This window comes from Capra hircus, chromosome 18, assembly GCF_001704415.2.
Source record: "Capra hircus breed San Clemente chromosome 18, ASM170441v1, whole genome shotgun sequence".
In the NCBI taxonomy this organism is placed as follows: Eukaryota; Metazoa; Chordata; class Mammalia; order Artiodactyla; family Bovidae; genus Capra; species Capra hircus.
Genome location: NC_030825.1, coordinates 37572618 through 37599271, shown reverse-complemented (window position 1 = coordinate 37599271; position 26654 = coordinate 37572618). Strand labels below are relative to the sequence as shown.

General features: G+C 50.5%; 1 protein-coding gene across 4 annotated transcripts; it reads right to left on the bottom strand.

Annotated features, from left to right (window-relative positions):
• HAS3 (hyaluronan synthase 3) lies at positions 175-26614 on the bottom strand. 4 transcript variants are annotated; one of them, XM_018062201.1, is made up of 4 exons: positions 26215-26614; positions 7291-7926; positions 4318-4419; positions 175-3496 (listed from the first exon to the last, which is right to left on the bottom strand). In XM_018062201.1, exons 2-4 carry the CDS (start codon positions 7924-7926, stop codon positions 2573-2575), a joined length of 1662 nt encoding a protein of 553 aa, XP_017917690.1. In that variant the 5' UTR covers positions 26215-26614; the 3' UTR covers positions 175-2572. The 4 variants fall into 4 exon arrangements, with proteins under 4 accessions (XP_017917690.1, XP_017917689.1, XP_017917688.1 ...); XM_018062200.1 differs by lacking the exon at positions 26215-26614 and adding an exon at positions 11673-12311; XM_018062199.1 differs by lacking the exon at positions 26215-26614 and adding an exon at positions 11095-11226.

Here is a 26654-nt window from a genome sequence, read left to right as displayed (position 1 = left end):
AGCAGGCCTACTGGAATTCCCCAGGTCCAGAGGCAGCTTTGACAACTTACCTGCTTCTGAGTTCATTGGAATTACCTTGACAAAACTATTTCTGCCTCAAATACCCATGTTGGAACTGAATTAAAGAGCTTTCATTAGTTCAAAGAGGGAAGGAGGAGTTCAGAGATAGCAGCCTTAAGTGAGATACTTTATTTTGACAAATAAGTGCAGTATAAAAAATTTCACCAGAAAGTAAAAAAAAAAAAAGTAAAAATAAATATGTTTACAAATTGTAGAAATAATACAAAAGAGGGTTAAAATTCTCATTGAGGAAAAACCAAAATGTGTCCAATTGTATAAAGGCTCTTCCCTTGCAAGAAACGGGAATAAAGCTGAAGACCCAGTTTGGTTTCGCTGCTGAAAAATGTACAAAATAACTTAGAAAAACCAGTCGAGGTCAAACGTTGTGAGCCCACTTACTTGTACCTGCCTGCTCGACCTGGGAAAAGTTGATAATCTCTTAAGTGCAAGGCAGAGCTGAGAGGAGGACTGCCTAGAGTTCTCCATCTGGGAGTCCATCCCACGTTAACCTTCAAGTAAAAGCTGAAGAAAAACAAGCCCTTAGTGAAGTCTGAGCTCTGCAGTTGGCTGACCGGATTTCCTCCATTGTAGTGCTCAAAATAGTTTACTTCTTGGCCAGCAAAAACACGGAAGAGCCTGGAACAACTGCCTTGAGCAAATGCCTGCTGCCTCTTCCTAGCCTTCTGGATTAGGCCTGATGTCAACCAACAGTCTTCTAGAAACTGGAGGCCTATGCGACGCAGCAGTGTTGGCGCACCTGGAAAACCCACGAGTTGGCGGGCAACGAAGGGAAGCACCAGGGTTTGCCAGTCTGGCTCAGAGTGCACCTAGTTCTTTTGTGGGCAGCACCTGGGCACACTAGAGGCTTGCCCCTCAACTACTCTCCACCTTGGTGCTGGTTCTGACAGGTCAGCAGGCCCTCTGGAGTGGACGTTTGGAGAGAGAGCACATTGGAGCAAGCAACCCTTAAGTCCAAGGCTTAGTCAGTATCCCAGGTTTTAAACCCAAGAGCTCAGAGCAGTCTTGTGCATTGCAAATCTGTAGAAAACGGCCTTCCCTCACACCCTCTCCAAAAAAGCAGAGGAAAATCAAATATCCTCAAGAGGCGTGAGAGAAGACAAGAACCTTAGAATTTAGATACCAGTTCCATCCCCTTGTTTGGTTTCTGGACAGGAGCAAGCAAGTGCAGTAGTGACTATCCACAACTTGGCTGTAAGAATTCCCTGGAGAAGCCACTGAGGAGAATGGACAGTCTCAACGATGACCAGCTTGGACTGAGGACTCACGTAGGGAATGCTGAAAAGCTTTCCAGTAGAGGTGATTGTCAAGAACTATAGCCTGAATGTCATGTGTGCTGTCCAGCTGCCAAGGAACCTGTCCAGGCAGTTCCAGGCTGCAGCCAGTTTGGTCAGAGACTCCTAATAGCTTCCCCCCATATGCTGATGGCAGGCTGGCCTACTGCAGAGGGGCCAATGAGAGCCCTACGCTCTGTCTTACTCGCCACTTGAAAAACAACTCGGTGAGGAGGAGGGTGGGAGAGGTGACTTATCACTGTGAAGGGAAGCCAAGTGAGGAGGCTGGCTTAGACTCAGAGCTGAATTTGAGAGAGGAATTCAGGAGTATACAGTCCTCAGTCCTCACTTCCTTTCTCATCACGTTACGGTTTAATCTTCTTGGTAGATGACCAAAACATTTTACCTTCTCAGAAGAGATCACAGACAAGCTAATCTAGATAGATGTTTGGGCAATTTCCAGGTAGAATACAGTCAGCTCCCAGCCTCCATGTAACCCATGGCTTTTAGCACCACCACCACCAATGTTTGTTCCTCCTGGCCAGCTTTCCTTTTTAACACACACACGCACGCACACACTTAAAAACAGTACAGTGCTAACTCCCTGCTAGTCTGGCTCATCCTTGGGATGCTGAGATGCGGAATGAGGTACTTCACATAAGAAAGCACCATTCCCGGACCCTGTTTTCTGATGCCCAAAGATCAGGCTTCTGGGCCTTGTATTTCAGGCACAATCTTATTGCATTGATAACTAGATTGAGGTGGGGACATGTTACTAGCTGGCCCAGATCACTCAGAAGTACTCCCACCACCTCAGATTGTGTTCAGGTGGACTAAGAGAACCCCCTCCCATGGGCCCTTGTTGCTCACTCACCCGTGAGAAGTTGCCACTGAATGGAACTTACTATTTGCTTTAGCACACTTCTGAGTTCCCTCTGGATCTCAGGGGAGGAAATGGAATCTTGCCCAGAGGCCACCTGTATGTGCGGAGGCAACAGACAAGCGGCCTGAAAATAGTGTGCCTCCTCTGCCTCTCCTCCGCTGCACTGGACTTGCCTGCTCGAAACAGAGCTGTCCCAGGCCATACAACAGTCACCATTCTTTGCACTTTGGACCATTAAGAAACTAAAACAGCACTCCCTCTCCCTCCCACCCTGTCTTTTCCATTCCCCTTCCCTCCCTTACCCATTGCACTCTTCCCGCTCTGCTTGGGGGCTGCATCACACCTCAGCAAAAGCTAAGCTATACTGTTCTGGCTTCTTCCCACATCGCCGGGCAATGATGGCCAGGTACAGCATGAGGAGGGCCACCCAGTAGCAGCCGTACAGGATGGCCCCAGAGACCAGGAAGGCCAGCTCTGTCTCACTGAACAGATCCTGGCAGTAAGCTGTGTAGGCCAGCCCCCCAAGGAGGACTGCCACCCAGATGGACACAGGGATGAGGCCAATGAAGTTCACCACGATGGTTTTTCGGCCAGAGGTGCCCCAGCCAGACTTGTTGATGGTAGCAATGGCAAAGATCTTGGCTGGCAGGAGGCTGGACATATAGAGAAGGGAGTAGAGTGACATGAAGATCATCTCTGCGTTGCCCCGCAGGAAGCAGGCGTAGGTGGCCTTGATAATGCCCACTAGCTGCACTGTCAGCAGAAAGAGGAGAATGTTCCAGATGCGGCCCCGGTAGAAGAGCTGTATGACCGTGGCAATGAGGAAGAAGGGGAAGAAACCTGTGACCACTGACTCGTAGGTCATCCAGAGGTGGTGCTTGTGGAACCACAGAGAGTTGTAGAGCCACTCCCGGAAGTAAGACTTGCTCCAGCGAGTCTGCTGGTTGAGCCACCGGAGGTACTTGGTGGGGGTCTCCGTGAGGCATTTAGAACGAGCTGTATACTTAGTCCTGTAGCCGAGACTCAGGACTCGGTTGGTGAGGTGCCGGTCATCCCCAAAGCTGCACTTGCTGCCCAAAAACTTCTGGTGGTACCAGTCCTCCAGGAATTGCTGAAGGAGGCTGTTACGGTACATGCCCAAGGGCCCGCTGATGCACTGCACACAGCCAAAGTAGGACTGGCAAGCCCGCTCCACGTTGAAGGCCATCCAGTACCGCACACTGCTCAGGAAGGAGATCCATGAATCGTACTTGTTGAGGATCTGCAAGGGAACCAGAGATTCTGGGCCTCCTTGCCTGAGGATGAGAGCCCCAGGAGACAGACACCAGAGAACAGCAGGCCTCCCTACACTCTGAGATCCGTAGCCCTTTGCTCTGGTTCCTGGCCACAAGTCCCAGCTCTCTCAGAGATGGGAAACCAGAGGCTGAGAGGAGGCAACCACACCCAGTCAACTCTTCTCAGCACCAGCCTCGCCTCTCCTCTATGTCATATGCACCGACGGTCCCAATGAAGTTGCTCTAGCAGCCAAAGCCACCTTCAGTCTCAGGAGGCAGCCTGTGGTGGTGGCTGAGAGAAGGGCTTGAGAAAGAAGCAAAGTAACACCCCAGCCCCCGATCCTGACCCTTTCTGCAGTTGGAAAGCTTCTTGGGAAGACATGGTATGTTGCCAGCAGTTCCCTTGGAAGAAGATCTGGCCCTTTATTCATACCATACCACACAGAGCTCTTCAGTGCAACGTCCCCAGCAGCAAGCGTTTTTCAGGGGGTCTAACTTTGGAGGTGCTTGCTGCACCACTGGCCAAAAAGGAAGCACCCTCTAGGATGGATGATTTCAGAACACTGTGCCCCTCCCAGCAGTACAGGCTCTCTACATACCAGTCAAGTAATTTTCTGCCCCCCTGCCCCTGGTGGAAATAGGCAGGAAAGTGGGTGGGTAGCAGATGAGCCCTTCGGTACCAATGAAACTGTCAAAGAGGAAACCCCCCTCCAAAACAAAATGCCCACTTCCCTAGTATATCCAATTAGATGAAGAAGCAGAAAGAATCCAGCCCCTCCAGCCCCAGGAATCCTTGGCTACTTCTTACTTGGACATCTCCCCCGACTCCTCCTACTTGAGGGTCCTCCTCCAGGACTCGAAGCATCTCAATGGTGCAGGCTGGATCCAGCACAGTGTCAGAGTCACACACCTGCAGAAGGAAGGCGCTGTCCGTCCATTCTGACACAGATACATCCACCCACCCCACCCCAGTGGCTCACTGCCCGAGGGACATAACCCCTTCACCAGACACACTTCAAACCACTAACAAAGAGATCTATGCCAAACAGAAGGGGTGAGATGAATTACCGAGGGAAGTAAGAAACAGGAGAGTTCAAGTACCGACTTGATAACTGCTTGGCTGAGAAAGGAACACAGGGGGGACTTTCAGTGGTGGGCCCAGAAAGGGAGAAGTGTCTAGTACTGGACAGATCTTTAGCCCTGATTGAGCCAGGCTCCTCAGAAGTGGTCTTAATATATTTCTCTAGGGTCCTTGGGAAGAAAGGAAAATGTCACTGAAATCAGACTGACAGGCACTGTGGCTCGAGCAAGGCCAGCAGGCATTGCTCAGAAGGCTGAGAAATGGCTCCTGCCAGAGGCTACCACCAAAGCTTGCTCACGGGATCATCACGAACGGCGCTGCCCTGTTTCAGTCTCTTAGACAGCCAGCCCAAGTGGACGGTGTATCTAGCCCAGTCATAGCCCCACCAGTGTGGCTGCCAGGCCATTTGTGCCCTGTTGGCCAGGTCTCCCAGACTAGGGTCCAGCAGAGCCAAGGGCTGTTCTCACCTAGATTCTAGCTCTGGATGGGCCTAGAAGCTGGTAGCAGCTCCTCCACTCAGAACCTGGATCAAATCCTGCCCACCCACCCTCCCCTCCAATGGGAGACTCCTGGTTTGATTCTGTTAGGTGACCCATTATTGTTAATAGTTGAACCTGTACTACAAACACTTTCCCTATTGCCTGACTCCTTGTTTACATTTTAGAAAATGATTGAGATGGTGTGAAAATCCCAAATAGCCAATGGGTAGGGGAACCGTCTTCCTGACCCCTGACAGAGCAAGAAACTATCCACAGATGAGCCCAGAGTCTACAAAAGCCTAGAATTCTTCTAACTAAAGTTGCTGAGAGAGCCCACTTGCCTGCAGGAAGGGGGCTGCACTCCAACCCTCTGCTTTCTCTCTCCATACTGGAAGATTCAATGACTGCAGACAAGCAGCGGAGGGAGGGCTGAGGGGAACCAGGTAGAGTCATCGCAGCCACTCTGACCTGCCTCCCCACTGACATCCTTACAGTACTGGCCCAGACTAGGAAGGTCGCAGGAGCCTCAGGCCACACTCCCAGAACTTCCTCAGCTTACAGGCCAAGCTTCCCAGCGCTGCTGGTCACACAGCTACTCCAGCCCTGACTCTCTCATTCCTCACACTGCGGCACTTCCTTCACCCCAGGGAGGTCTTTCCAACTGAGCAAGGTTAGGAAAGGCTAGCGCTCTCGGCTGCCTGGGCTTGCCCACTGGCTGAAGCAGGGTTATCTCCTGAAGGGGGAAAGACAACTTAAGCGGGCTCGTGAAGACAGACTGAAATCCAGAGTGTTCACTGACAGGCAGGCCCAGGGCTGCCCCAGGCAGTGAACCCATGTGCCGACCCACCAGAACACACTGGAAGGAATAGGTGTGGGAGGGCAGGGTTGAGGGGATCCTGTGCTTCGAGGGAATAGACAGCAGTCACTATGGCTTGAGCCTGTGCCAGGGCTCAAGGGCTTTTTCTAAGTCGTCTGAGTCCACAGGCAAGTCTCAAAGGCCCCTTGACCCTAGACAGACGGCAGAATCAAGACCTGTCTCACAGCCCTCCCTCTCTGGCGCTGAGGAGGCCCTTGGGCCTAGGAAGGCAGGAAGAGGCAGGTGTACCAACTCTTATGTGAGGGTGCAACTTTCCAAACAGCCAAGACAAAAAAATATGCAGCAAGCTAATTTTAGGTGGGTACCGTATAGAAAATTTAAATATTGGAGTACACAACATGCTGTCAGCAAGACTGTGCTGGTACGTAGGTGGGCGACCACAGCAGCTGCTATTCATTCAAGCGATGGGCATATGTGGAGAAGGGCAGGAACAGAGAAGGGGGAACAGATGCTGGACCACAAATCTGGGTCCTGGGTGTCAGTTTCTACTTGGTACTGAGATGCATAATCTTTGATCAGTTTTCTCTAGGTTTTGTTATATGAAAACTGGAGCCGTGTTACCTTGTCAACATAATAAAATTTCCAAGGAGGTGTCAATGCCTGCTTCAGCTGGAAGCGAGGCAGGGTCTGTTGGGGTCCTGGCCCTGCCAAGATGGCTGCAGCACTGAGCTGGGGGGTGACTCGCACCTGTGTCCCTCCGCCTCACAGACAAGAACTTGACACCAGAAAGAGTGAGACTTTTCATCAACCCATAACTAAAACTGTCTGAGTGCTTTGGAGCATGATTCTTTTTGGCTCTTCCCCACACTTTATGACGAGGCTCATCCCCATGCTGCCAATGGTGAGGCAGTATTGCACAAGGACAAACGACCTGGGCTCAACTCCTGGCTCTGCTCACTACTGCTGTGTGACATTAGGCAAGTTAGGCAACTGCACTTCAGGCTCAGTTTCTGTAAGCAGAAATAAGCATGGTACCTATCCCCTAGGAATATTATGAAGATTAAAAGAACTAAAACACATGAAGTACCTGTAACAGGGTCTGGTATAAAGTAAATGCTGTATACTTGTTTGCCACTCTGGGGATACCAATCCACAGACCTGCCCAGAGTCCAGAGACCTGCCCAGATTCACATAGCTAAGTACCCGCAGATCCAAGATTCCCACCTAGGTCTTCTTGACCCCAGGACAGCTGTTGAAAATTACTGTGTTTACTGCCTTCTGAAGTGTAGGGGAGGAAAGTACACGACACAAGGCACCTAGACTGGACCTAAAATTCCCCAGGAGATATACCTGGCTGGCTGGACACATCCACACATCCACACACACCTAGGGAGGCACCCTCACCTGGATGTAATCCACTGAATCACCAAGGGCCTTGAAGGCCGTGTACATGACCTCTCGCTTGCCTCCCCACTTCTGCATGATGCACGAGAAGGTGCTGGCCCGCACCACGTCCCGAACGCGGTCCATGCCCTCCTGCAGGCTGGCCTCCGTCTCACCCTCACCCGCCTCATGGAAGTTGCTGCGCCACACGAAGAAGCCAGCTTGCTCGGTGCCACCAAGCACCTCATGGAAGATGTCCAGCATGTAGGCATCCTCCTGGCGATTGCCGTCCACCACCAGGACCACTTTGAGGTCGGGGAAGGCGATGCGCTGGGCTGAGCGCAGGCACTTGCGCAGGTAGTCGGGGTCCTCCTGGTACGCAGCGATGCAGAGTGCCACCGAGCGCTGCAGTGGGGAGGGCAGCTTCAGGGTCCGGCCTGCCCGTCGCATGCGCCGGTGCTCCAGGAAGGCAAACAGGCTCTGGATGAGCAGGTGCAGGCCCAGGATGGCACCGTACAGCCCAAAGGACAGGTAGTGTTTTTCTGTGTGGATGAACTGGTAGCCTGTTACATAAGCTGCCAGGATCCCACCCAGCACTGCCAAGGCGAACAGACTGGTGCCCACCACGCGCAGGGCTGTTGTCAGCTGCACCGGCATCTGGTGGGAGAAGGTGGGAGAAGTGGGTCAGCGGGAGGCAGCTTCTCTGGTCAATGGCCATGGGGGCATGGTCTCTGGACCTGGCCTTGAACTGGGGAAATGATCCACTAATAACAACCATCACCATTTACTGAGCATGACTAAGACTGGAGACTCGAAAGCCAGACCAGTAGTAGTAGTAGTTTAGTAGCAGAGGACAGGCCCCTCTGTCCATGGGATTCTCCAGGCAAAAATCCTCAGCTCTGCCACTTACTGTGTGCCTGTTCTACCCCTTAGTTTATTCATCTGTAAAATGTGTGTTGCAGCACTAACCTCCTAACATCTTTGAGGATTAAATGGGTTATATACATAAAGCACTCAAAGCAGCATTTATTATCAGTAGCTAAACCCAACCCAGAGAGATCTGAGAGAGACCTAGCTGGTGGCAGAACTGGGATCTACCTGACCCAAAGCTCTCACAGATAAGCTTCAGTAGGGGTGAGCCTGAGGCCAGAGGAAGCTCTGAGCATCTGAAAAGCCAAGAAGAGGGAGGAAGTGGAGAGGCCAGGGTAGGTAGGCAGCCTTTATGCCCTATACCCACCAGGGGGTCACACCATGAAGAAAGTAGGGAAGGGAAAGATGAGAAAGAGCAGGAAACATAGAGACGTGCCTGAGGGAAGAAAGGAGGAAGCAGCTTCCCTTTCTCAAAACAACTAAATCTGTAAGAGAAAGTTTACCAATGTCCTCTGCTTTCTCACCTTTTTCTCTTTGACTTGAGAGGCAGCAAAGAAAGGGAAAGTAACCAGGAAAAGCAGACAAGGCAAAGAAAATGAAATGAGAGCTGGGGTGTGGACAGCCCTCCTGGAAGCCCAGCACTGGGGCACCAGGGGGAACTGCAGCTGCCACTGCAGCAGCCCAGCAGCCCGGGACGGGCGCCTTCCAGGAAGCCCCATCCACTTGGTCCTAGTGCCACATGGAATCTCTGTCCACGTACCCCTGCCCCACTACTCCAGGAAATGCTGGCAGGTTTTGTTAGGAAAACTCGGGACTTCCAGCATCTGCCCATCTGAAAAGAGCTGTGTTTTAGTGAGCCAAGTCTAGCACTTGGTACTTGAAGCCTTGTGCTGGAGACACAGCCCTACTATCGCCCTGGCTGCCTGATCTTGCCCAAATTCTCTGGGACTTAGCAACTCCCCGGGGAGGGATTCCAATGGTTTCTTGTTCCATAGGTCCCAGGTAAACCATTATACTGGTTAGTAGCCCTGAAGGACTGAGTGGGGGAGGGGAGGGGTTGGGGGAAGGCTGATTAGGACAGCTCCCTGAGACCCTCTCCCCATCTCCTCTCCTTGCCACCGGCCTGATCTGGAGAATTCTGTTACCACCACCGCCCACCCTTTACAGACAAAGGGGTCTCACTTCCAAGCTTGCTCCAAGTCTAGGTCTCACTCAAACTGACTCCTGACTGCCACCTCAACACAAACATACTTTCTTGCTAGGAAGCTGGTTCCCCTGCCACCTCTCACACAGGAGGGGCATGGAACACGCAGTCGGTGCCTAAATCAACCGGAGACTCAGGCCTCAGCAGCATTCCAGCAGCTTCGGTCCGGAAAGTGCTGTTGGCAGCCTTAACTCTCCGGGAAGCTCGGCCTCCGGGCGCTCTGCCCCGCTGTCCCGGGGAGCCTGCCTGGTGCTTTCTCTGCAGGATTCCCAGCCGTCCTTGTCGCCCCCGCCCCACACCCCCCGGGGGAGCCTCGCACGCGCTAGTAGTGCACGGGTCCCTAGGCCCTGCATCCACCACCCAGGAGCGCCCCCACCCCCCTCTAGAGCTGATATGCCACGGGGGCGCTGCGGGCACTGCTGCCTGCCTGCGCGCTGGTAAAGAGCAGGGGGCGCCGAGGCCAACCCAGCAACCTGCCCGGCGCTGGCGCCCCGCCTCGGTGCAGTGCCAGAGGCGGTGCCCACCAGGTTAACGCAGCCCGGAAGGCACTGGCCATGCTTCTCACCCCCGCCAGACCCTGGCTTTCCAACGAAGACGGTGCCGGCCACACCCACGTGCCCGTTTCCCACGACCCAGCCGGGAAGAAACGAATCAGTCGGACCAGGCCCCACTCACCTCCTGGGGGGAGGGGGGACGGGCGCTACCTTGGCAAAGTGTGCCTGCAGACAAAGGCGGCATCCTCAGTGTCGCCGGCCCCCTCCTTTCCCGGGCAGGACCCCTCCTTCCCTGCTCAGGAACTAAAGGCTTTATCCTGGCACCCCTATACCACAGAGGCCCCGAGAAGGTCCCGCAGCCAGGTACCTCATGTGCAATCAGGATCTGGTGCCAGCTCCGCCTCAAGTGGCCCTGCCGAGACAGGGGACCGTGTCACCCCTCAAGCCGGCGAGAGGAGCCTCTTGTCCCCCTCCACCCCCTTTGCTCAGAGGAGATCCAGGAGAGCTCGGCCCCTGTAGGTTAATGCGCACACGGCTTGAAGGGCGAGAGACTGGGGACGCTCCCTAAGCCCTCCCCCTACCCCGAGAGACGTGGGAAAGAGAAAACCTCCAGCCAAAGACGAACGCCGCCAATCTACTCCCGACACTACGCGGGGCTGCCCAGTCTGTAGCCTCTCCAGCTGACAGGTGTGCCCTGCTGCGGGGCCCATACGCGGCGGGACGGAAACTTGTGCGCGGGGCAGGGGCTCTTTCCTTTACGCCCGGCCGCCCTCCCAGCCTCTCCGAGCCCGCAAGGGAAGGGGAGCCCAGGCCGCAGGTACTTGCGGCCACGGCCGGCCTGACCCGCAGTAACCGGGGCACCGAGCATCTTGGTGCCTGGACAGGTGCGAACACCCAGGCGGGCCTGGGGCAGCGAGACTCCAGCCAGCCTGGTGCCCCTCACCGTCGTCCACCTCCTAATCCATTCACAAAACAGGAGCTGCAAGGGAGGAAGGGAGGAGAGGCTGGAGAAGGAGAGGATGAAGAAAGGGAGGAGGGGTCAGTGGGGAGAGGGCTACAGGAACCACCGCCGGGAAGCCTGGAGATGCCGCAGCCCTCAGCCCGCCTCGCGTCGCTGCACGCAGCACCCACACGGCTGGGGGAGCCGGCGGGGTCCGCAGGGCTCAGCAAGCGCCACCCTGGAGCCCGGCGCGCCCGGGTCCCTCGGGCAGCCCGCCCTTCTAAGAGGGCTGGCCGGCTGGCCAGGCCCGCGCTCACCGTGCCGCCGGCTGCCCGCGCTCCTGTGCTCAGCAGGCCCGCGGCGGCTCCATGCCCCTCCTCCCGCTCCTCGCCGCCGCGCCTCGCTCCACGGTGCGCCGCTGCTGCCGCGCGCTCCGACTGACGAGCGCTGGCCCCGCCGAGCAGCCTTTAAGTACCCAGCGCGCCCCCGCCGGGAGAAGCGCCCTCCTCCGGCCCTGGGGCCGGGAAAGTTGGGAAGAGTGGGAGGGCTCCCCTGAGGGCTGCGAGGGAGCATCCCCTTCCCGGCTCGGCCGGGGGAAGCCCCACGCGGCCGGCGCGCGGTGGGACGCAGGGTCCCGAGTGGATGCGCCTCCTCCTGTTCGGAAAGACTCGCAGTCTCCGCACACTCCGAAACTGGGTTTCCCAACCGAAGCCAAAAGCCGAGTTCCTCCGCGCTCGGCCCGGGCCCAACTGCCTAGGGAAGATGTGGTCATTGTGCTCAACCTGGAAACTGAAGCGCAGTTAACTTCAGTATAACCCATAGGGGCTTCCAAAATTGTGACTCTCACTTGCCCTTTGCCCCGCGCCCCGTCTTCTAAGCCTCGAACCCTACTCACCCTGCAAAGCGAGCAAGCAGGTAGAAATCCCTCGACTGCTGCACGCGAAGGAGCTGCGCTTTGTGTAGAACACCCCCTAAAGCCAAAACAGCAGAACCTTCCTGCTGGGGGTAAAAAAGGCTCAGAAGACAATACTCGTTAAATTAAAAAAAAAAAAACTGGTCAAAGAGGGTGTTAACAATTGTGACAAGCTCTGAATTCCGCAATTCCGCAGTGGGGCGCTGATGACTTTAAGGCTTTCAAGAGCTGCAACGGTTTTGAAAGAACCTTAAAAGTTCCCTGTGTCCTAGAGCAAAAACCAGTTCCTCCTCCCCTTTTTTACACCTTTTCCTCCGACACCCATGACTTCGTAAATTCCCAACTGACCTTATCACCAGAGGTTTCCAAGTTCCCCAAAGCTGACGCTAGACCTGGTGAGGTGAGGTAGGGTGGGGCAGAGTTGGGCAGAGATGGGGAGTTCTTAGCATTCAAGGAAGGAAGTTTACAGTCAGCTGAACACAATGGTTTCTAAATCTTGGAAAATCTTGGATGTATTATAATTGAAGATTAGTAAAAAATTTACATATCTCCTGGATACCCCTGGGTCAATTGCTATGAAAATTTATAGGAATGTGAGTTGCAGTCTGCAAGTTGCTCCTCTCAGAAGTCTGAGGGGCTCACCATGACTAACACTGGGCCACAGAGCTCACCCCTCAGTCCCCCAGGTAAACAGACCCTTGACACATCTCCACCCACTCCCATCTTGCAGTATATAAACCAAGTCATTTTGGACTCTTGCTTGAGAAAATCATCACTAATATGCTAGTTTAAACATTCCTTTTTTGTGTGTTTTTTATAACAAATGTTCAGGGACTTCCCTAATGGTCCAGTGGTTAAGAATCTGGCTGCCAATGTAGGGGACACAGGTTTGATCCCTGATCCGGGAAGATCCCACAAGGGGATCTTCCAAGGAGCAATTAAGCCTATGCACCACAGCTACTGAAGCTTAAGTGGAGAGAGAAGACCTTGGTTAAGCCCTTGGAGTAAGTTCTGTCACTAGCCATGTGGCACTAACCTCAGTGTCTTCATCCCAGAGATGGGACTGATTATCTACTTGACAGGACTGTCATAAAGATTGAAAAGACCGGCTGAGAGTAAGTGCTCAGTAAAGGTTAACTCCAGCCAACTTCAACCAGAGAATGGCATCTGCTTGCCAATGGTCTGGATTCTACATACCTACCCTCCAGGGTGTGATACTTGGTGGCAGGAAGTTCAGTATTCATGAAAAATGCCTTATCTCAATTGCATTACAGACTCCCTGAGCTCTAACTACTGCCTCTACACCCAGAGGTGTACCCTCTATAGGGAGAGCGTAAGCCTCTGCATTACAGAGCCTGGAGCTGCTAGACTGGAAGAGCTATCTAATTCTACCTCCCACTGCAATCTACAATTTTTTAGAACAGGGGAAACAAGCAGAGGCTGGGCAGCAACAAAAAATGAGTGATCAGTTTGGTGGGAAGTGAATGTCCCATTTAAAGGGGATGTCCCTTTGAGAGCGACGGCCCAGCGTGGCCAGGTGCTCTATTGTTAGAAGAAACCAGAAATTCAGATTCTTACGTGAAGTCTTCTCCTATTGAAGTGTTAGCTACTAATTCAAACGTTAAAAAACACTCCACAGGTCAGGCCAAATGTGTCTGAGTCAGATCCGGCCAACTGGCTGCTTGCAAGTGACCTGACGATTAAGGAACAGATCAGCCAGTTTGGAAAGATCCCTTCTGCCCTCAGCAACACAGCAGCATGACTCTGGGTGCAAGTTTCCTGGGTCTGCTCTGGGATCATCTCATGCCTAGTTAATTTCCAAGACTCCAAATTTGTCCCACAGGCTTAGTGCCTAACTCACTCAGCTGGTTCCAGGGAGGTTTATAGGTGGTGAGCTGGTATAGCACCACCTCACTAGTCAATTAAAACCTCCGAAATAAACAGCAGGCCCAGGGCACCATTATGAGAACAGTAAACACTCTGCCCATATCCACTGGCTTGGCCCCCTAAACGGCTTCCCCTGGGGAAATTCTCTTTTTTGGTCTTCAGGGCCAGGTGACCTAGTGTGATCAGGCAGTTAGGAGAGCTTTACCCTTGTGGCCAGGCAGAATTTGCCTGTAATTAACATCCACTTTGCTGGGCCCTATTTGTATTAGTCTGACTCTTCAGGGGGAGGTGGGTTGGGGAATATTTAAGGGGCTAATACAACAAAGCTCACATTTATCTCTGCTTACCACTGGGGATTTAGAAATAGGAATAATTCCATACCCAATTACTTAAAAGCATGATTTCAGAGGGTGCTGAACTGGCTATTACCCAGGTTCCAGAGGGTAAGCCTCCTATTCAGTTCTGTGGCAGAAGGTTCATGGTGTATTTCAACATTCATGTATGACCTGCTATGAGCCAAGGAGGATGCTTTGGCACTGCAAAGTCTCAGGCTGGTCTCTGCTGTCTAAATGATTATCCATTTTGAAGACAAATACACTTGAAAACTTAAGTTACCATAGAAGAAAGTTTATAATTAAATGTTGCTGAGAGACTCCAGTTAGAAGAATTTGAAGTTTTTTCAGGAAAGAGATCTCTAAGTGGGTATGGGCTGGGCAGAGTTTCACGAAAAGCGGCAGGAGCATTCTAGACAGAAGGCATCATTTACACTAAGAGTATAGAGAGGAGGAACTTCCCTGGTGGTTAAGAATCCATTGGCCTTCCAAAGCAGGGGACATGGGTTCCATCCCTGGCTGGGGAACAAGGATACCATATCTGTGCTAAGTCACTCAGTCGTGTCTGACTCTTTGTGATCCCATGGACTGTAGCCTGCCAGATTCCTCTGTCCGTGGGGATTCTCCAGGCAAGAATACTGGAGTGGGTTGCCATGCCCTCCTCCAGGGGATCTTCCCAGCCCAGGGATCGAACCCAGGTCTCCCATATTGCAGGGGAATTCTTTACTGTCTGAGCCACCAGGGAAGCCCAGGATCCCATGTGGTGGTACAAGGCAACTAAACCCTCATGGCAGCACAGCTACCGAGCCTGTGCATAGCAACTAGAGAAGCCAGTGAGCCACAAAGAAGATCTGGCATGCCACAAACTAATACCTGATGCAGCCAGACAAACATTCTAAAAGAGAGCAGGTAGAGGAATGCGTCCAGAGAAGGCAGTGGCAACCCACTCCAGTATTCTTGCCTGGAAAATCCCATGGACGGAGGAGCCTGGTAGGCTTCAGTCCATGGGGTCGCAGAGAGTCAGACACGACTGAAGCGACTTAGCAGCAGCAGCAGAGGAACGCGTGAGGTATGTTCGAAGTCCAGCAAAGACCAGTCAGGATGAAATAAGAAATTTACACTGAAGAACCTGCATCGCTGCCTGCCATGCAGAAAGCACCTGATACAGTCTACCTGCAGAGGAGGGAGCTGGGGATGGATTCCAGAGGGCCTTGGGTGACAGAATGGTCTGGGTTTTATCCAGTAGGTAGCAGAGACCTACTGAAGATGTCAGAGCAAAGCAGTATGAGGTTATGTCTTGTTTGGTACTTTGGGGCAAAGACTAGGATTTGGGTAGGAGACCTGTTAGGAGGCAGAAGGGATCCTCCCAACTCAGGAATCTAAACAGTCTCTCAAGTCTCCAGCACTGGCAGGTGGGTTCTTTACCTCTAGCACTACCTGGGAAGCCCTAGGAGGCAGATACATCACAACAAAGGGGTGAGAAAGGGCTGTTGTGTGAATTGTTGGTGCTGCCTCCAGGAAGTGGAGGTGAGGGCTGGCAGTGTCAACTACCAGGCACAAGTGAGACTACAGGGGGTGGAGTAACCAAGGGAAAGAGACTTCTAGAGTCTGGAGGGCTGAAGAGGCCATTCTCAAAACTCTGGAGGGTCTGAGGTGACTGAATCTGACACTACTACCAATAAATATCTCACCTTTCAACTAATTTTCAAATCCAAACCCATGAAATATTCAAGTACCTGTGCCAATAGGAGCCCGCTGTTCGATCCCTGTTGTCATCACTCATGCTTGAAGCTGTGGGATAGCCCTGCCAGGTGCTGCTCTGCTCCACTGGTTGCCTTCTGAGTCACTGGCAGAGGAGGGGCAAAGGGATGTTCTATCTCCACAGCTCCCCTGTGCCCTCTGACCTCATGCTTCAGTGCTCCACCCTGGCATCCAGCTCACAGCTTCTAGCAAAGCAAAGCAGAATGGAGGATGGCAACCAAGCCACGAGGTCTCCTCCAATCTCTCCAGGCTTCATCCGATCAACTTCCTCTGGGCTGACCACAATCAAAACCACTCAAAGCTAATGAAGGTGAAATTTAAACTGGCTCCCAAAGAGCAGCGGGCTATGTCTCCCAGGTGACTAAATAGGGCTTTCTCCTCAAGGCAGCTTAATCTGCAATACTGCTGCTGCTAAGTCACTTCAATCCTGTCCAACTCCGTGCAACCCCATAGACGACAGCCCACCAGGCTCTGCCAACCCTGGGATTCTCCAAGCAAGAACACTGGAGTGGGTTGCCATTTCCTTCTCCAGTGCATGAAAGTGAAAAGTGAAAGTGAAGTCCCTCAGTCGTGTCCAACTCTTCGCGACCCCAGGCTCCTCCGTCCATGGGATTTTCCAGGCAAGAGAACTGGAGTGGGGTGCCATTGCCTTCTCTGAATCTGCAATACTAGTTAATACATAATTCAGAGTGGAAGGTGTGTGCCTTGACAGCAGCCAGGCAGCTACCAGCAAACAAAGTTATCCTTTCATAGCTCTCCCCTCTTACCGACAAGTAGTCTGTAATCAGTACCATTTCTAGGTGCTATGTTTGAAGAAGGAGGCTTAAGGACTTCTCTGTCCTGCAGTTACAGTGGTTAGATTTTAACTCTAGTCTTTCTCTCCTTGGATGGAAGGGTCGTTTTCATTTCACGTTAAGGGGCCTCTGCTCGACTGGAGGCAGGGCTGCCAGCTCCTACTAAGGGGCCAGGTTCTTTTATGCTGGCTTGAAGGTCAGGATTAGAAGGGCACACAAGAACGATAACCAAGTATCAAGCCAGACTTGGAGATGCTTTTCTTGGAATCCTGAACAGGAAAAGCTCTTCCTGGCCATCTTTCCTTCCTCTCCCTCCCCCAGGTGAATGAAGGAAAAAATCCAGAAGGCGATTTTAAAGCATAATCTACCTTCTTGGTGGAAGATTATGCAGCCACTAAATATAATGTTCAGGAAGAGAATGTAGGAATATGCAAAAAATACTTATAATGCAATGTTAAATGAAAAGGCAGGATACAAAAGTCACCATGTATGAATGACTGCATTTAATGTTGCTGTTTTCTTTTGAATCCTATGAATCAAAAGGCAGGAGAGAAATTCACTCAGATATTAATATCAGATTTGGGTGGTAGATCAATGAATTTTTCTCCTTGCCTTTTTCTCTGTACTCTCCAAATATTCTATTAATGGTACAGTGGATAGGAATCTGCTTGCCAATGCAGGGGACATAGGTTTGATCCCTAGTCTGGGAAGATTCCATATGCCTCGGAGCAACTAAGCCCATGAGCCACAACGACTGAAGCCTGCATGCCCTGGAGCCCATGCTCTGCAATAAGAGAAACCATTGCAACGAGAAGCCATCTCACTGTAACCAGAGAGCAGCCCCCGCTCTCTGCAACTAGAGAAAGCCCTTGCAACAATGGTGACCCAGCACATCCAAAAAATTAATGAATAAAAATAATAATATAAAATAAAATTATATAAATTGTAAATTCACAGAAACTGGTGCTGGGTGGGATATAGCATCATATATGGGTTCACATTCAAAAGGTCTGGCAACCTCAGTCTAATGGAAAAGCAGGGAAGTTAGGAGGGCCAGCATATAGGATTAGTGGTCGCCAAAATTCCAGTAATTTGCTTTAAATCCCTTGTACTGTTCAAGAGATTTTTTGCGGGGAAGAAGGGAGTATGTAGATCTGGGCCTGCTCATCCAGCAATTCTGAGCAAATTCCAAAAAGACTCTTTCCTCTTGGCAACACAACCCTGAACCAGGACATAGGATTTGCCTGGTACAACCCAGCTGGTGTCAACCTCCACTCAGTCCCTCATCCAGGGTCATGGTGATCCTGGAGAAGAGAGGCAGGCACTCTAAATGTGGGCTCTAGGAGCACCCTGAGAGGGTGCTCTTCCTGAAAAAAACATATTTCCAAGAATGATGATAGCAGCAGCATCGCATTCCTGCCCAGGGAGAGGCTGTCTTTTCTGGGTGCTGTACACCGACTGCCATGCTGATACCCATGGGCATGTCCACACCTACACATACGCATACTCGTTCATTACCCAAGCACACACACACTTTTCCCAGACCTGATCGGGACCCAATCCCAGCCTAGAGCCCCAGTTGCAGGATCAAGGATCAACAGGAGGGGAACAAACTGCTTAAGATAACCTCGTTCTATATTAACCTGGGCTTTGTTACAGTATTGTCAATTACAGTTCTTAAATGTGCTGGTACTTCTGCTTCATGTCCTCTTTCTTGATTAAAGACACAGTTAGTCACTGTCACAGAGGAGGTCCAAAGCTCCATCATCCATAAAAGCAACTGGAGAAGAGCCAATGATGGAGGCAGTTCCCATCAGTCCTCTGTGGGGAGAGACCCCCCCAAATATGTCCCACACTCATATTTTTTGTTAGGACACCTCCCTAACACACACACTCTGTGTCTTTCTCTCTTCCTGCCCCCTGCCACCCTTTTCTCACCAGATAAGCTAATGCAGCGGTTCTCACGTCTGGCTACTGCACATTAGACTTTTAAAACTCCAGGAGGTTTTTTAAAAACATGAATGCCTGGACCCTATCCCGGATCAATTTAGTCACAATCACTGGGGGTGAGCTCCAGGCTTGAATTTTTATTGAATTCCCTAGGAGATTCTTTATGCATCCAGCATTGAGCACGCATCCCGTGGATTCTCCTCACATGGGTTTGCAAGCACATCTCTGGCACCCGGAGGACAGCAACCATCCAGCCAGTCCTGGGTCTGAGCTCCAGAGCAGACAAGTGTCTACCCACCACCTTGCTGGCCACACTGGTCTGAATGAAGTGACCTTAAAGACTTAACAATGAACCAATGAACTACTGAGCCACAAAGTAAAAAGGAAAAGGAGAAAAGACATTAATTTGAGGCAGAAATTAGCAGGGAGAGCTGAGGAGATAAACAGAGGTGGATGGGGCTACCGAGGCATGTCAGTCCCCAGATCTCTGAATCTACCAGGAATGGGGTTGATACAACCTTTCTGTTGGCAAAAGTGTTGCCTGCTTCTTCCAGGATAACCAGGGCAAAGCCAGGGAGGAGAGAGTTGCCAAAGAGCAACCAGGATTAGTTTGTTTCACAAATGACAGGACTTCTGTGCATGACGGGCTTTTCCTCCCTGAAGGATGGGTTAGGGTGGTGGATCTGGGCTGCTCTCTTTGGACTCTCTCTCACATGGTCCTGGCCCTGGCCAGAGAGACTCCCATAAGGCAGATGCTGGAGCCTTGTTCTTTGCAATCTCTGAACAACACTGATACAGTTTCTCTGGGAAGTGGTGGTGGGAGGGTGGAGACTCACCCTAGGCCCAGCTCTCTGAAGCATCAGCACCACATATCTTTTAGTACAGACAGCCTAATTTCAGGCAGGCCCTTCCCTAGGATTAATATGGTCACCATAGGTTTTAAAGTGCGGAAAGTGGGTGTGTGGTCTAATAAAGGTGTGTGTGAATGTGGGGGCTGGGGCGGGGTAGGGGTTGGGGAGCCTGTTCAAGCTCTAGAGACTCTTGAAAGCTTGGAGCAGGCAGCTTTGTTCTCCCCAGCGCCTGGCTACCTATGCGTGTGATGACTAGGGCTGTACCTCTGAAAAGCCCCACCCAGGCACTGTTCTAAGCAGGCTTTAGCTCTAAGGCAGACAATGAAGATTAAATCTTACATCATTTAATAAACCACTTAAAGGCCCAGTAGCTGTCCCCAGTCCCCCAAACAGAGAGGATGCTCCTGCAACTCCAAAGCGGCTCCTCTTAACAGCAGCTCCATCCTCGGTGCCCCTGCCTCTCTGCGATGGAGTTAGGTGCTGGCTACCTGGTTCCTATGAGAACCAGGGACTTCCCCAGGGTCTAGTGGCTAAGACTTCTCGCTTTCAAATGCAGCAGGCCCAGGGTTCCATCCAGATCAGGGAACTGAGATCCTGTGTGCCACAACTAAGACCCAGCAGAGCAAAACAAACAAACAAACAAAAAACTAGCGAATAATGTCAGAAGCTTCTCTGCTCTAGTGCACTCATTTCTCCGTTTCTCTTTCCATTTTTAAGAATTTCTCTCTGAACCCTATTTTCCCCTTCTGTAAAATAGACCCATGAATTCCAGTCTCATTTTCTTTTCTCTGCAGGAATGGTATAGAATAGAGGTATCAATGTATATATGCAGGAAAGATATACCCAAGAATTAAAACCATCCATTGTTATCATTCTGAGATACTGAAATCTGAGAACTGAAACCCTGCTCATAGGAGGTGAAAAGTTAAAACAAACAAAAAACAACAAATCTTTAAGGAGACATTTCTGGGTTCTGATTCGAGTTCATGGGAAGACTTGCTACATTTTCTATGCCCCTACACACAGCTCTGCAGCCTCAAAGGTCTACTGCCTTAGCTACCCCAGAAAGAACAGGTCCTTCAATGAGCAATTTACAAAAGCTGTCTAAGTACAGAAGCAGACAGGCTAGGGGGTTTGAGCAAATCTCATGTCCGGCTGCTGAACAAAGGACAAGGTCAAATACAATATGTGTAACAAGTTTTGGTGTTTGAAGTTGGGTTTTGATGTACAAGGACATTATCTGGAGGGAGTCTGGCCTGAGGTTTACCTTGAAACACATGCTCCATCTGAACAGACAGGGAACCACTGTCTTTATCCTCACGGATATTAAAAACAGTTTTTTTGATTTCCCTGATGGTCCAGTGGCTAAATCTCCATGCTCCCAATGCAAGAGGCCCAGGTTAAATCCCTGGACAGCGAACTAGATCCCACATGCCGCAAGTAAGGATTCACATTCCGCAACAGAGCCTGAAGATCCAAGAGCAGCAACTAAGACTAGCACAGCCAAATAAATAAAATAAATATTTAAAAAGGAAAGAAAAAAAAAGTGTGTGTGTGTTTTTTTACCACTTGGAAACATAGTGTCTGTCTATTGGGTAGCAGTGGCTAAAAGCCCAGCCTTGGGAGTCAGACTGACTGAGTCCAAATACTGGTTTGGCTACTTTTCACTAACTACATAATCTGGAGCAAGTAATTAGCCTTGTATGTGTCTCAGTTTTCCCATCTATAAAACAGGGATAATAATAATACCTCCCTCATAGGCCCAGTGTGAGGATTTAGTGGATTAATAAAGGTCAGGTATACAGAAGAGCATAATAAGCTCTTAGGAAATGGCAACCCGCTCCAATGTTCTTGCCTGGAGAATCCCAGGGACGGGGGAGCCTGGTGGGCTGCCGTCTATGGGGTCGCACAGAGTCGGACATGACTGCAGCGACTCAGCAGCAGTGTTAAGGTGATGTGGAGCTTCAGCAATCATTTCGCCTGGGTTTTACAGGATGAACCTGATACTCTGAGGTGCCGTCAGACTCTAGGTCCTGAGCATGCTTTGGGAACCACGGTCATTATCAAGGGGGCACTTCTAACCCCATGAGAAGGCACACCCTGAACACAGAGGACTGAGTATCAGAGTGGAGAGCCTCGTCCAAGCAGTTCTGAACAGACCTGTGGGGACCCAGGCTCTCTCTCCAGGATGAGTACTCGTAGATGGCTGCCGGTGAGCACAGCTGCAAAGAGTGTCGCTGTGCCCCATTAGTGGCTTTGATCCACAGAAAACTCCATTCTCTGAAGACTCCTTGGGCTGGTATTTTTTAGAGAATGGTGTTAACACTGCACTGTGGTGACTGAACCTGTGTGGCATGGCTATTTAACACAATGTCAGCTGAGGATGGAGGAACATGATCAACACAAGTGGGTTAATAGACATTTTGGTACAAACACTGAAAACATTTGTATCTTTTGAATCTGGTCTTCCAACCTCTTAGGACTTAAAGAAACACTTCAAGATGTAAAGAGTTATGTTTGAGAAGCACTGGAAATTAGAGATAATTCAGCTGACAATCAAGAGGCAAATGCTTAAACCAGCTGTGGCTCATCTATACAATGGAAGACACACCACATCACAGGGCAGAGTCTGTAAGTACTGAGAATGTCTCCAAGATATGTGACTAGGAAAAAAATATACAAGACAGTATTTATGGTGACAATTCCATTTTTCCTTTGGAAAGCAGTAATGTACATTTGAGTGTTCATTTGGGAAAAGGGTGAAAGGAAGGAAAGATCTGGGGATATACACCCAACTGCTGATCAGTGGTAACCTTGGGTAGGAGTGGAGGTGAGTATATCTTTGTCACATATACTTTAAGTCTATTATAACTCATAAAACATATGTAACACACATGTGCATGCACAGACAGACAGATGCAGCCAGGGTGTTTGTACCTGAGGAGCTGGCTTTGCTGCTTGTCAGCACTCTGAGGGCAGGGGACAGAATAGGGCCAGCATCCCTCAGCACAGGTCCTCAGAGATTCAACCACTGCTTTGTGGGGCTCATGTGCCAGGGCTTCTGTGTGTACATGAGCCCCTGAATGTTTCCCAAACTGTACTCTAGTTGGAAGTGTTTTCCTTCTATATTAGTTTTGTGGGGAGAGGCTCCCTAGCATTCAACAGATGTTCAAAAGAGTCTGCTTCAACCCCTCAGGAGACTGGCCAAATTCCACCAAAAAGGAGTTAACAGTAGCTTGCCTCTCCGATCCATGATGCTGTCCTGAGAATCAAACAACCTCATGGATAAAAAACGAAAGGAAACTAAAGGAAACCAGAGGGACTGACCTTGCTCTTCTATGCCCAGGGATGCAGGGTGGGGACAGGTAACACCTGAGCCCTCCTGGGAGCATGGACCCCCTGAGTCAGCATGAAAGACAGTGGGGAGGGACCACAGGGAGGACCCTTTGAGTAACTGGAAACAGCCTCTTTCAGGGCTGGTGATGCGGGTCTGCACTCCCTCTACACACACGGCTGGCAGGCACGGATACACTGAGCACAGCCCTGAGCCCTGGCAGCAGCCGGTGTTCTAAGACAACTCCCCAACCCCCAAGCGGCCAGGCAGCTCAGAGCAAGTGGTGCATGGAAGGGAGAGGAGCGCGCACTGCAGTGAGGCTGCCGCGTGTGACTGCAGAAGCTCCGTGGCTGCAGAACTCGCTGGAGGACACAGCTGGGTCCTTAGAGGTCATGCCTGCTGCTGTCCAGGAGGCAGGGGAAGAAGCCCATGCCTACTCTTCTTCCATGGTCAGGCTGCCTCCCACAGCCCACCCTGAAACTCAGTTCCCGTTTTCTGACTCCCCTCCTTGCACTGAAATTCCAGCTGAGCCTTTGATTCTGTGCAGAGACTGCAGAGGCCAGTCTGATTGTGCACAGGTCAGATGAATTATCCTCCCACCCACTGATCAACTTTCACTCTCCCTGGCTGTCCCTCCACAGAGGGACTGCCCGCAAGTCACAGGCAGGTGGCAGGCAAGGCTCCATTCACTCACAGCCTCACAGACAAAGAGCTGGAGCAGGGCGGGGACGGAGGCCAGGCCCACAGGGCTGCTGTCCTCTTTCTTCTGCTGCCAAAGAAGGAGGGTGGTGAAAGGGGACAGGGCTCACTGCTTCCATAGGACTGAGGGGAAAAAAAACCGTGGTTCGGTATGAATTCCCTTTGCCTCAATGTATTTCCTATTTTACAGCTTTCTTCACCTTGGCCTCAAAGTACTTTCCAAAAACAAGCTGAAAGAGACTTCACCGTCCAATGCAGGGGGTGCAGGTTTGATCCCTGGTCAGGGAACTAAGATCCCACATGTCTCCTGGCCAAAAACCAAAACATAAAGCAGAAGTAATATTGAACAAATTCAATAAACACTTTAAAATGGTCCACATTTAAAGGAAAAAGAAAAGAATCAAAAAACACCAAAAACATGCCGAAGGGGCTTCAGCTGGAAATAGGTCTGTGGCTACCCCTACCTCACTTGAAGTGGTCCACAGGCTATGTGCCCCACACCCCTCCCCTCCATTTCCGGTGGGCTAACACCATCCCTCCTCTTTCACCTCTCTCCTTGGACCCTGGCACTCGCCACTTCCTCTGCCTGGACTGCTCTTCCCCCAGGTGTCTTTATGTCTGCTCCTTCATCTCCTGATCTTTACTCAAATACCAGCTTCTCGGGAGGCCTTCTCTAGACAACTTATCCAAACTTACAGCTCTCAGCCCATACGCAGCCCAATTCCTGCCCTCAGTTTTCCCTATGGCAATTATCACCATTTGATATTCTATTCTTTATCTTATTTCTTGTCTGGCTCCTTCCGCTATAGTGTCAGCTCTCCCTGAAGGTCAGGGTTTCGTTCGCTGCTGTGTTCTCAGTACCTGGTACAGCATCTGGCCCATAGTAGGTGCTCAACAAACTGTTGTCACTGTGATTTGCTTTCCTACCCACCATGCCTGGTTGGCTGTTATCTGGGGATGGATTGGCAGAGCCGTAGGAAAGTGAAGGAATGGAGAAGAGAGGTGAAGAAAGAACAAGAACATGAAAATATGGAAAAGTATGTGTTTGGAGAGATGATACGGAGCCAAGTGCAAGTTAGGAGGTTTCTGATTAAATAACAGAGGGTGGGGACGTCCCTGGTGGTCTAGCGGTAAGACTCTACACTCCCAATGCAGGGTTTGATCCTTGGTTGGGAAATTAAAGATCCCCAATGCCACACAGTGCAGCATAAATGAATGAATGAATAGATACATAAATAAATAATACAGGGTATGTCAAAGGGCAGGTATGTACCAAGGAGGAAGGACAGCATACCAGAGAGGAAAGCTATCCAGAGTGTCCAAGAAGTCTGAGCTGATGAAGCAGTTGACGTTTGGGCAGAGTGCCTGGGTTTGGCTTCAGCCACAGCTTTCGGCCCCTTGCTGGTCTTTTGCCACAGTCCCATCCTCTGGAGATCAAGGGAGCTGTGCCAGTGGGCCTGGAAGAGGAAGAAGAAGCAGGGAAGGGAAGGGGGCGCGAGTAAAAGACCCATGAGTGATACAGGGGAGCTTGGGGCAGACCACTATGCAGCGGAGGAACTGGAGGTGAGAGCTTCGGTGGCAGAGACGGAGGGAAGAGCCCCGAGGAGTAGCAGGAGAAGATGGCCCAGAAGAGGAGAGATGGGCAGAGGCGGAGGCAAGTGGAGGGACGCAGCTGTGACACGGAAGCAGACAGGCCTTCCACGCCTGTGCAGGGAACTGTCACCACTGCTCCTGCCATCTGCCCCTGGAGTTCTGTACCTTTTGCAAGTTCTGTGTTTTTATCATCCTAAAGCTCTAAATCCTCATGCTCTTTCTCAAGGATGGAGATGTATATATACATATATATCTATATAATATCTATACTGATAAACATGGGAGATTATAATTTGGAAACTTTTAATGTTTTAGTCATATTTGGTGTTTAGGAGGGTGACGTTAAGGTATCCCTCTCCTTGAGTTTGGGCTTCCCAGGTGGTGCTAATGGTAAAGAATCCACTTACTAATGCAGAGATGCAAGAGACATGGGTTCGATCCCTGGGCTGGGAAGATCCCCTGGAGTAGGAAATGGCACCCCACTCCATTTTCTTTCCTAGAAAATTCCATGGGCAGAGGAGCCTGGCAGGCTACAGTCCAGGGGGCCACAAATAGACACGACTGAGCAACTAAACACACACAGTGACTCTTTGAGCTTGGTAACAAGGACAGAAAAAGTCACTCTCTGAAACTGAATCCATCAAAATCAATAAAGAACAGATACTTTTAGCCACTTGCCAAATAATTCAAATTAAGAGACAACTTCTAAATGGAGATAAAGGGACCAGGATGCTCTGCGAGGCACTCCCTAGATGGGTGTTTAGACTGGAGAGTTTCTCAGTCTGATCAAGTTGATCCATTAGGGTATGTCCTAAGAATTGCAATGCATTTAATGCAAATAAAGTTGTAAATTAAACCAACGGTCTGACACATCTGATTATCTTAAGAGGGTGGTATGGAGTTTAGTTAGAGGAAGGCCAAGAAATAAAAACTTCCAGTGTCTATCCAACTGGTCCACAGGAGATTCGTCTCTGATCTGAAAGTCCAATCCTGATGTTCTAGACATCTTTGATCTGGAGAATGGAATAATCTCAATACCCTAGTTGAATGGAAATATTCCTTAAAAACACCTGACTCCCTACGTTCTAATTCACTGCTCACCACAAAGGTTCTAAGCTAAGGACTATGTCTGTAATTTGGCCAGAGGGAAACAGTCTGAGGTTTACTGGCAAATGGACCTGCTTGCAGACAGATCCTTCAGTTACTTGAGAGTTTTGGGAAACTGTGTTTTGCTTCTGCTTGGCCTGGTCACCAGAGAGTGGGGATAAAACTCCAACAAAATTCATCCCTGAGGAATGGTTAAAGACTCTGGGTTAGCCTCACCAAGGTATTGATGACAGAGAGGGCTTGTCTGAAGCAGTCATCCAGTTTCTCCTTTTTATCTTCTCTTTTAGCTGCAATCAAAATTCAGAGGTCGAAATATGTAAATTGGTAAAAAGACATCTATAGCACTACATGTGAAATGACTTCAGTAAACACGGCATCAGGCCACCAATAAACAGCACACTTCCAACAGGCATTCAGTATGAACACGCTGTCCAAGCATTCCTCAATCTAAAGGAGCATAAGACTGAAGGCAGGATGTAAACTCTCATGTGAGATGCTCATGGCTCTTTTCTCCTATTATCAGGACAACTCTGTGCAAACAGTAGCAGAGGAAGTGAAAGAAAATGGCCTGGGAGGGCAAACACAGCGCTTACCCTTCTTCCCTGGAAGATTCAACCAGTTTGATTCTTTTTTCTGGAGATTAAATCCTCCTCAAT